This window comes from Plutella xylostella, chromosome 17, assembly GCF_932276165.1.
Source record: "Plutella xylostella chromosome 17, ilPluXylo3.1, whole genome shotgun sequence".
Lineage (NCBI taxonomy): Eukaryota > Metazoa > Arthropoda > Insecta > Lepidoptera > Plutellidae > Plutella > Plutella xylostella.
The window spans coordinates 4,051,068-4,061,421 of NC_063997.1; the positions used below are offsets into that span (position 1 = coordinate 4,051,068).

At 39.6% G+C, this 10,354-nt stretch overlaps 1 protein-coding gene across 1 annotated transcript in view; it reads left to right on the forward strand.

The window, feature by feature from the left end:
- Positions 1–9,688, forward strand: part of LOC105391091 (kinesin-like protein KIF19) — a 34,579-nt gene extending 24,891 nt beyond the window's left edge. The window contains exons 8-14 of the mRNA XM_048626649.1: positions 2,053–2,168; positions 2,416–2,703; positions 3,104–3,281; positions 3,645–3,858; positions 4,201–4,324; positions 4,759–4,881; positions 8,654–9,688. Of these exons, the coding sequence (XP_048482606.1) occupies positions 2,053–2,168; positions 2,416–2,703; positions 3,104–3,281; positions 3,645–3,858; positions 4,201–4,324; positions 4,759–4,881; positions 8,654–8,738 (1,128 nt within the window). The 3' untranslated portion in view covers positions 8,739–9,688. The remainder of the gene's footprint in view (positions 1–2,052; positions 2,169–2,415; positions 2,704–3,103; positions 3,282–3,644; positions 3,859–4,200; positions 4,325–4,758; positions 4,882–8,653) is intronic.
- The last annotated feature ends 666 nt before the right edge of the window (positions 9,689–10,354 follow it).

A 10,354-nucleotide genomic window follows, 5' to 3' on the forward strand; every position in this document is an offset into this window, starting at 1 on the left:
TAGCACGCTGAGTGACTTTAAATCGGTAGACCAGTCCCACCATCAGTGTCCACGTATATGCACCATATGTCATAACTGGCAGGGCGCAATGGTTGAAGACTGTTGGATGCGCCTTTCAGCCTTCTTGTCGAAGTTGCTTCTGCCTAGCCGAATAGGTAGTCATATTATTGCACAACTTCGATAGTTGTCTCACGAACGATCACCGGCTCCGGTTTTATGTGAACATTCTACATGACCTTTGTCTTGTCCAAGTTCATACGGAGGCCTACACGGTGCAAGCAGCATTAAGGCCACTTAGCATCCAGCTGAGTTCCTGCAGAGATGTTTGTTCTATTATATTCTATTCTACTATCTGTGGGAGGTGTGTGGGTGTAAGTACCTGCACCTGGCTCTCTCGAATGGGACCTTTGTGCAATGTGCATATCCCCAAGGTCTAAGCTGCCTTTCTAAGCTTGGACTATTTCCCACCACGCTGGTCCACAGCGGGTTGGTGGGTTCACATATTATCTAGATGTGCTAAATCTATAGGTAGATATGCAAGATTCTTCACGATGTTTTCCTTCACCGTAAGAGTGATGGTATACATTGTATTTAAATTCAAAGGAACATATTGGTACATGTCAGCGCCGGAATTCGCACCCGCATCATTGGCGTGGGAAGCGGGCGCTTACCCGACTGAGCTACCACCGATCTTATTTATACATAACGTTCATTATAATTATGTTGTGATTGTTATAATTAATGTAATATTATATAGGTATTTCCTTTTTTATACATCGCGATACGCACACGTTTTAACGCACTGCAAAAAGAGGTAATTTGACTTGTCCTGTAGGTAATGTCAGTGATCGGTATTACCTGTATTACAGGTAAAAGATCGTTAAGATATTTTACTTTGCCTCATCATACATACCACGGCGATGAAAACATAAGTCACGGAAATGAATAACCTGGCCACGGAAATGAATAATCTAACCACGGCAATGAATACAAATTATTTAACAAGACATGGCAATGAAATTTTTTTCATTGCCGTGGCTTTTTTTCATTGCCATAGCAAATATTGGCCACGGAAGCCACGGAAATGAAAGCATGGCGATGAAAACCAAGGCATTAAATATAAATAACTAAAAAAGTATTAACTATTCGAAGAAATAAACACTTTATAAGGTAAATATTTTCAAAAAGCTTTCTTTTGAATGCTTATTCTAGAAGACAAACTTAATTTTATAGAAGTTATATCTATCCACGGCAATGAAAGAAAAATTGTCCAGTCCCCAAAAAATTTACTGATTTTCACTATTGCGCAAAAACGCGGCCACCGATGAACCTCCTGCCACGTCTAGCAGTTAGGCGTCACTTGTAAGAAACGATTAGCGTACTCAGAGGGGCACCCAAGTTCATAGGTAAAACAATATCCTTGATCATGTTTAGGACACGGCGATGAACAGAAGTTCTGGGACACATGAATTTTCACTTACCGTTCGTTATATTCTTTATATATTTCAATAAATGTATTCCGTGACAATACTTTAACTATTAATGTATCAAATGAAACTAAGTTTAACTATCAATACTCAATATTTTTTCATCAATGAAGAATAATACAAAACGTGGTTACGTGGGGACAGACACGGCAATGAAAGATTTGGAGGTTTAATATTTTATTTAAAAATATCCATTAATCCTATTAATACAATATTTAGTGCTATACATAGATAACTATTTCACTTAACCGGAAAAAAATATTAGAAAATTATAACTTGGTTTTTTATTACCGATTTCATTGATGCCACGCAATTTTTGGCCGCGGGAAATTCACCCAATTAAAATATTAGGATATGTACAGGGTAAGGGATATATTTCAATGTATAAAAAGTCTTACAACTAAAACTAGACATGTAAAACGAGTAACTGATTTTAGCGCTGTCAAATACCTTAAAGTGTCAAATACCGTGTTCAACTCCAGTTATAAACGGTTTTGTAGTAATACAGAGTTAGTTAAAATTTCTCGTCTTATGTAATTTACAAAAATTGTATTGGTTTTTCCAGGTGGAACGGGAGTTCCTGGAAACTCCAAAACACTTATCCCAATACCGCACTGTGATCAGCGAACTTCGAGAGGAGATCTCCCGGCTCAAGGGGAAGATGAAAGATGATCGGACAAAGTAAGCATCATTACATAATTATTATCAGTCACTGTAAAAATAGGAGCACTATCCATCCAACGACCACTGCATATAGCTCCAGAACCAATTCAGCTATTCACTTTACACTTCACCAAATTAGCACTGCACTTTATACGTTATACATTATTACACTTGACCAAATTGACATTTACACTTTATACATTTGTTCTTCATTACAAAAAACTAAATTGACACTCACACTTTATAAATTTGTTCTAAATTACAGACTACAAGAAGATGAAGCCAACAACGAAGAACAAGAGGCAAAGACCGAACAAGAAACAGAAGAAAGCGCTGCGCATTTAAAAGCGCTTCGAGAGAGCATAATCTCTACATTCAAACAGCAAATGCGCTTGCGACGGCGTTTAATGGAACTAGACAGCCACTTGTTGGGTCTAGCACTAGATGCTGAGAAGCAACACGCGGCCATATCGCACTGGGAAGCGAGATTTAACAGGCTGTATAAGCCAATAAGCATGTCTGGATCCAGGATCAGCACACAGCAGAGTTATCGGTAAGATTTTGTGTCTTTCCTTTCCTAGGAATTCCCGTATGGAATTAGCTCTTTTGTTCTTCTGTACCTATATCTAGTGTAGGTTTGAATATTTACCGCAGACAAAAAATTTACGTAAGAACTTTTACATACGCCTCAATCAGTCGCTATGTTTTAAAAAAAGGCCCCGGTTTCTTCAGTGAGCGTCGAACAGGACGCGCTATAAAACATAAGTGCTTCGCTCTCTGCTCGAAGTCGAGGCGGCGTCGCGGCCGTTTCTAATTCGCTTGAAGGACTTCGTCAATAAAGATTTTTTTCAATTCGATTCGATAATTCGGACAGTCGTAATAATCCTATTCGGGTTTATGTTAAAAATCAAATAATTTTATATTTTTTATCATTCCACTATGTTTACTTTCAGCGGCGGCACAGTGGGCTCAGTAAGCGGCGCGGAGCGTGCAGAAGCAGAAGTAGCGGTGGAGCAGGCGTGGGCCGAGCTGGCGGGCGTGGAGCGCTCGCAGGAGGCGGCGCGGGACGAGCGCGCGCGCGTCACTGCGCAGCTGGAGGCAGTGAGGAGACGCGGCGCCAGGCTCGAGCAGGTGAGCGGGCCACAGTGGGTCAGTGAGCAGGATGCGGCGCGGGACGAGCGCGCGCGCGTCACTGCGCAGCTGGAGGCAGTGAGGAGACGCGGCGCCAGGCTCGAGCAGGTGAGCGGGCCACAGGGCCATAATATCACTGATGGGAACGGACTTGAGCTGAACATAACTCTCATTACCAGCCAGATGAATTCAATTAATATAAATAAAATTGTAAACCACAAATTAATCGACCTTTGAATCGAATTCGTGACCTTTGTAAATTTAAACTGACACGTTTTACACTCACACCTTATTCCACTTCCTAACTACCAATCACATTTCACACCCATCCCACACACCACCACTAACCTCCACTCTCCACAGGAGCTGCCCGAGCGCATCGCGAGCGGCCCGGAGCGCGAAGTCTTAGCCCTGGTGTGCCGCGTGCACGAGCTAGAAGCGGATAAATTATCCCTTCAGGGGTCGCTGGCGGCGCGCGCGCATGAGCTCAGAAGAAGAGATGCGGTGCTGCAGCGTAGAGATGCCACTAGGACGCTGTCCGACGAGATTATTACGAGGCAGAGGACGCAGTTGCATCGTGAGTGTAGATTTTTTATAAAAGGTAATCACAAAAATTCTTATAAGTAATACTTTGCACGTAGTTTTGTTGTCTATGATAAAGGGTGGAATTTTATCTGCGACGTTTTCGTTAGCAGGCTGTTTTATACTCATCATTAAGAGCTAACTCTGTACTAGTAAAAAAAATATTCTTTTGTAAGAAAATGTCTACGGCCACTTTACATTCCAGACTTTGTAGAAGGCTAACCTACACGTTAATTAGTTAGCAACAATTAGTTAATTAGTCAGTTGGTTCAGTTGCTAACTCATCAGCAAAGTTAACTAAATGATGAATCTTCAATTTTCCATGTTACATTCACAGAGCTAGGCGCAGCGATATCTCCGGAACTCGCTCAGCTCTACGAGTTGTACCAGCAGGAGATCCACGCGTCCACCTACACGGAGGGGCAGGACCACGCCTACCGCCTGCCACCGATATCCACCAGGTAATGTTATTGTTGATAGCCGATGATAGCTATCAGATTTTAAATTTAAAGTTTTGCTATACACATTGCAAATTGTAACTGTCACATTTTACACCTTCTTCGGTTATTCAATAATAATTTGTGGTAAATGCTTTGGAGATAAATTGAGTGCCTGACATGCAACAGCTAGCTTGCTAAATTTACCACTTCAGGCATTGCTGATTACCTATATTATGAGAACGTTGTCGCGTTGCACTCTTGTATAATGGGTATAGGTACTGTACGGTACGTTTCCTAGCGATCCATCACGGTAAAATTATATTTCAGTTTTGCAGCGGTTTGATTACTGTCGCAGTTTCTTTCAGAGCTTGACAAAAAACTAACGACCGAAAGCTTCTATACCTATTACTCCCACTTAGACACTACTATACCAACATCCTCCATCACCCCCACAGTATGTCGGAGCTGGCGTGGTCGGAGAGCTCGTCGGGCTCCGGGCGCGGCTCCTCCTCGGGCTCCACGGCCCCGGAGCGCCTCCCCCGCCTCGCGCCCGCGCCGCGCCCGCCCACTAGATACAGGTATACAGGGTGTTGGCTAAAGAGGGTGAGAAGAAAGGGGGTAATTCAAGGGACCACCCTCAATCTTTTTGAAACACCTGTAGACCAGCGAATTGAGTCAATATTCCTGCACTTTTATTGGCCTCGATGTGCATTGAATGTTGTTGTTGTTGTTGTGGTTGTTGTCGTCCTAAGGTACCCCAGTGGTACAGAGGGCCTTCACGAGAGTGCGCCACGCCGTCCTGTCCTCAGCAACCGCTCTGGCCTCCGTCCAGCTCAGGCCTTGCGCTCGCAGCTCGCCGTCCACTGTGCGCCGCCATGTGTGCACGGGGCGACCGCGTCTCCGATGGCCTCCTAGCGGTTTCCACTCGAAAGCGATGCTTGCTATGTTATCGGCTCCCCTTCTTATAGTGTGACCGATCCATCTCCATTTTCGCAATGCGATTTCTTGCTCTATGGGCGACTGTTTGCACACTTTCCACAGGTCAGCGTTGCGGATTGTGTTCGGCCAGAAGATGCGGAGGATCGACCTCAGGGATTTGTTGACGAACACTTGTATTTGGTTCATCAATCCCTTAGTCACTCTCCACGTTTCACAACCGAACAGCAGAACCGACTTCACCACGGAGTTGAAGAGGGAGATTTTCACGCGACGCTTGAGTACGTTGGAGTCCCACACCGATCTTAATTGTGCGAAGGCAGCTTTCGCCTTATTTATTCTAGCTGCGACATCTTCGTCTGCCCCACCCTGGCTTGTGATCGTGCTGCCAAGGTACACAAAGCGAGGGACAGACTGCAGGCTCTCGTTATCCAGTACAAGTGGATCGGTCTCGGTCGGGTTTACGCGCATGTCCACAGTTTTTTGTCGGTTGATTCGCAAGCCCATCTGGCCAGCAGAAGTTTGTAGTTTCTCTAGCTTTCCTTCCAACTGGGCTAGTGTTGGCGATATCAACACTATGTCATCCGCGTAATCGAGGTCCTCCAGAACACTTGCTCCCCAACTGATTCCTTGGACATTGGTGGTCACATCCCGCATAACATCATCCAGCACAATTATAAACAGTAGTGGAGAAAGAAGGCAACCCTGTTTTACGCCAGCGGTAATATTTATAGGTGCGCCAAGCTCTTTATCGTGGATAACCCTAAAAGTGCTACCCTCGTATAGCGACTGGATTATCCTGACTATGGCGCTCGGTATTCCTCTGCGGTACAGGCTGGACCACAGCGCGCTCCACTTCACGGTGTCGAAGGCTTTCTCAAAATCTACGAACGCGAGATAAAGTTCGGATTGCCATTCGACACACTGTTCTATCAGGATGCGCAGGGTGTTGGTGTGGTCAGCGCAGGAGCGGCCGGGGCGGAATCCGGCTTGCTAAAAATATACCCATTACTTTTAATTCAGTGCAAGAAAAAAGTCACTGAGTGGTTACTGACTCTTAATTATGATGAAGTGGAGGATCTATTTAAAGTTATTGTGTAGTACTTAAAAAAGGTATAATTGCTCTTATGTATGTACTACATAATCATAGCAAAATATAGTATACGTTCATATTATTGTGCAAGTTTTTATTAATTTATATATTTGAGTTTAACCATTAATAATCGTATCATATGCAATCTATTCTTTATAAAATATTTTTTGTATTCTTATTATTGCCTATAAATACACAACACAACACAACGCAACACAACACAACACAACACAACACAACACAACACAACACAACACAACACAACACAACACAATACAACACAACACAACACAACTAAACACAACACAAAACAAGGTCAGTTTCAATGTAAAATATTAATTCTCTCTCTCCTTACTTTAACTATAGTTATTAGGTATAATCTTTTATTTTTTAAGCAAAACAATATCTAACTTATGGAAGGGCGGGGTGTCCTGGCACAGGTCTTTTTGTACTTAAAAGGATGCCTCAGCAACTGATTTGTATTGTATGTATGTTTTTGCATAATAAATATATTTCATTACATTTCATCTGCTCTTCTCTAAGAAGGCCGCATCGTGCATTGAATGGACACATTCAATAATAATAAAACTGTGTGAGTCTCTGGCCTTATCGAAATTAAATTATTGTGATACACTATTCGGACCCTGTTTGCTTGAGAGTTCCAAACGCATATTACAACGAATACAGAATGCCTGTGCTAGATTCTGTTTCAGCATTCCACCTAGAAAACATATTACTCCATTCCTGAACGCTGCCAGTATGCTTAGGATGGAGGCTCGCAGACAGCTTCATTTTGCCGTTCTTTTATTCGGAGTAATTAAACAAGAAACCCCTAAATACCTTTTTGACAAACTAGGGCGCTCTCGTGAGCCACCCCTTCACTTTACCCGAGGATCCCTTTATATGATAAAAGTACCCAAGCATAAAACTCAGTCATTCCGCGGAAGTTTTCGATATTTATCATCTAAATGCTGGAATAATTTACCTCCACCAATTAGACGAGCTAAAACCAAAAGTTCTTTTAAATATCTTCTTAAAAATACCTTTTTTTTTTTTTTTTTAAAGATTTTATTATCACTCCACAGACTTTATGTCCGTGCCTTTTTGAGAGATCAATATATTGTGAGAGTTTGGTTGTTTTTTGTCTTCATCTTTTAACTACTCACTACTCAATGTGGAAGCTTATAATATATATATTTTATCTTTTATATATATATACCTATATATTATTAATTTTATTTTTTTTTATTTTTTTTGCACTCCTGGAGGAAAATCTACACATACACCTGGGAAGGGGACCCAGGTAGTGTCGGCCTTTAACCGACTAAAAACCCCCAGTTGTGCATTTCTTGTTTTTTTTTTTTTTTTTTTTTTTAAATACCTTCTATCCCTTCAAAAACTTTGTAATACGTCACATTCCGCAACATATGCCAAGTCATATTTATTATTTTGAATTTGCTTGTACCCCGTCTAAAACTGTCGTTTAATAATTTGTAAACTGTATGTCTATTTATTTTTTATATTGTTGTTATGCATTACTATTCTTTTGGTATGTTACTTAACTGTGTGTGTTTACCTAGTTGTGTTAAGCCATCCTGTTTATTCTAAAATATAAATTAAGTATTATAATAATTTTTACACTGCACCGAGCACGACTCGCGGCCACCTGATGAAAATCAGCGTCACAGGCTTCTGTGACATTATGTTGAGACGGTGACCATTTTGTTTGAGACACTTTGTAACTTAGTGTATTTTTTTATTTGTTTTATTTATATGTTTTGTGTCTTGGACGAAATAAATGCCTTTTTCTTTCTTCTTTCTTCTTTCTAATAATGTTTTATGTTGACTAAAATCTTAGTAAATAAGATATTCTATAGAAACAACGCGTAGGTATACAAACCGTCACATGAGGCTAGAGCTATATAGACCTTATTTAGCGCTATGTTTGGGAATAGGTACATAATTATTATTTATTTACTAAACTTTCAGTCAGTTCTACATAAGTGTAAAATATGCAGTTATGAATCAAAACAAAAAACTAAATCATGGTTTTTTACACACCGTTTTTAAAATGATGTTGAAGGTACCTGCATTTTGTAGCATGTTAGGTCCATTGATCTGATTTCAGGCGAGCACGGAATGATCGAGTCTGTATCAATAACCTAATACCCAATGTGCAGTAGCGCTCCTGCCCACTTAGTTCTTGATATTTAAAAAAATATGTTAAGTACGACATTTAATAAATAATAATAATAAATAAATATGTATAAGACAGAGCCTGTAATATGAGCCTGTACATTAACTCTAACGTTTTGTTTCAGCCACGCATCTGCACTAAAGCGCTACTCGAGTGACGACAGCCTGGTGATGGCAGCGCCGCGCGGCGGCCATGCGGACGATCCGTGAACTAAACTCGCATTTAGTTGTACTGTGACTCGTCCTACTTGAATGTTATTGTGAATCCAATGGGAAGCTTGGATCTAAGAGTATTATGAAAGGTGAAAATCTTTCCATGGTAAGTAAGAAAGGAGACTTATCAAATCAGTTCTTACCTACTGGGCTAACTGGTGTATAGTTCACACCAAAGCGGGTATTTTGACGGTATTCAAGTTGAAGAGAATTTGAATTATTATTATTATTGGTCATAAGCCTTTCTGCTTATTCTGGCTAGTAGATTTATCCTTTGCAAATAATATGCAATTACTTTTTCGTTGCATTTACGATACGAAGAAAACATGAGATTGTATTTTTATAACATTGATTGCATAGATCACCTATATGTATATGGTCAATAACACTAGTCAATAAGTAAACTATTGTAGATAGCGGCTGCTGGCAGCTGCTTGTTTGTTTCATAGTAAGATACCGCATAGTTAATCTTCTTGGCACGGATTTTGATGAGTAGAATCATAATTATAGTTGAGTTGTTCTAGTCACATGAGACATATTCGTTTAGGTTTTTGAATGTACCAAATTGTATGTTATTTTCTATGCAATGTCTGCTGATTCTGCTTTTAAATATAATATTATTATCTTATGCTTTAACCTTTAGGTATTTCAGCTGATGTTACGATTTACCCAGTGCTTATACTGATGACAGTGTCGAACGATTAATGTGAAGACATTATATTATTTTAACCGCAATAATTTAATTCAATTAACTCATGGATGGTTGGTACTTTGTTATGCCTGGACTTCCAGTATTTTTAGTTACTTATGAGTAAGTCCATTTTTATCTTCTAATAAAACCAATAGTCTTCTTCAGTAGAATTATAAAAAAAAACAAATTTATTTATTTATTAGTAGTCAGTGAAAATTGTTTGAGCTCCACAAATACATGTAATTTTAATAAATAATTATTGTTTCATTACAAATGACACTAGATGGCGGTGGTAGTGTTGTTATCAAAACGGTTAAGTAATATTTTAAAAGAAAAAGAAAACCCGGTGATCTTATTTAGTATAACACAATATATATTTTATTTAATCTCTACATTCTGACTTTTAAAACTTTAAAACTTACTTGTTTGGCAATAGTTTTTTACAATAAATATTCGAGTACCTTCTGGCAAACATGTACCTAATTTTTTCACAATATTTTAAACTTAATTATTTAAATTTTCAATACCTACATATACTTATACACACATCGCTAGCTTATCATACAAACGTACAAATTTTGTACTTAAATATAAATTATGTGTGTTATTACAACAAACGTGCAGTCACCATTCGTCTCCACCTGTTCGCTACTCATTATTATCTTATTTACTCTACGACTAATGCTATTTTTATTGCGATTGTAAATGTTGACGGCAAACCTCTGATGACTGCTTAAAGATATCACACGTACATCGTACGTAATGCTCTTACTCAATGAAACTTAACCTAAATGAATAATTTATTAATCTCACTGGTATGTAAAGTTTGACTCATCATCATATTGCATTTTATGATAGACGTTTATTATTTGTCATCACATCACATTGTTTTACCTACCTAACATCTAATCCTACATGATTC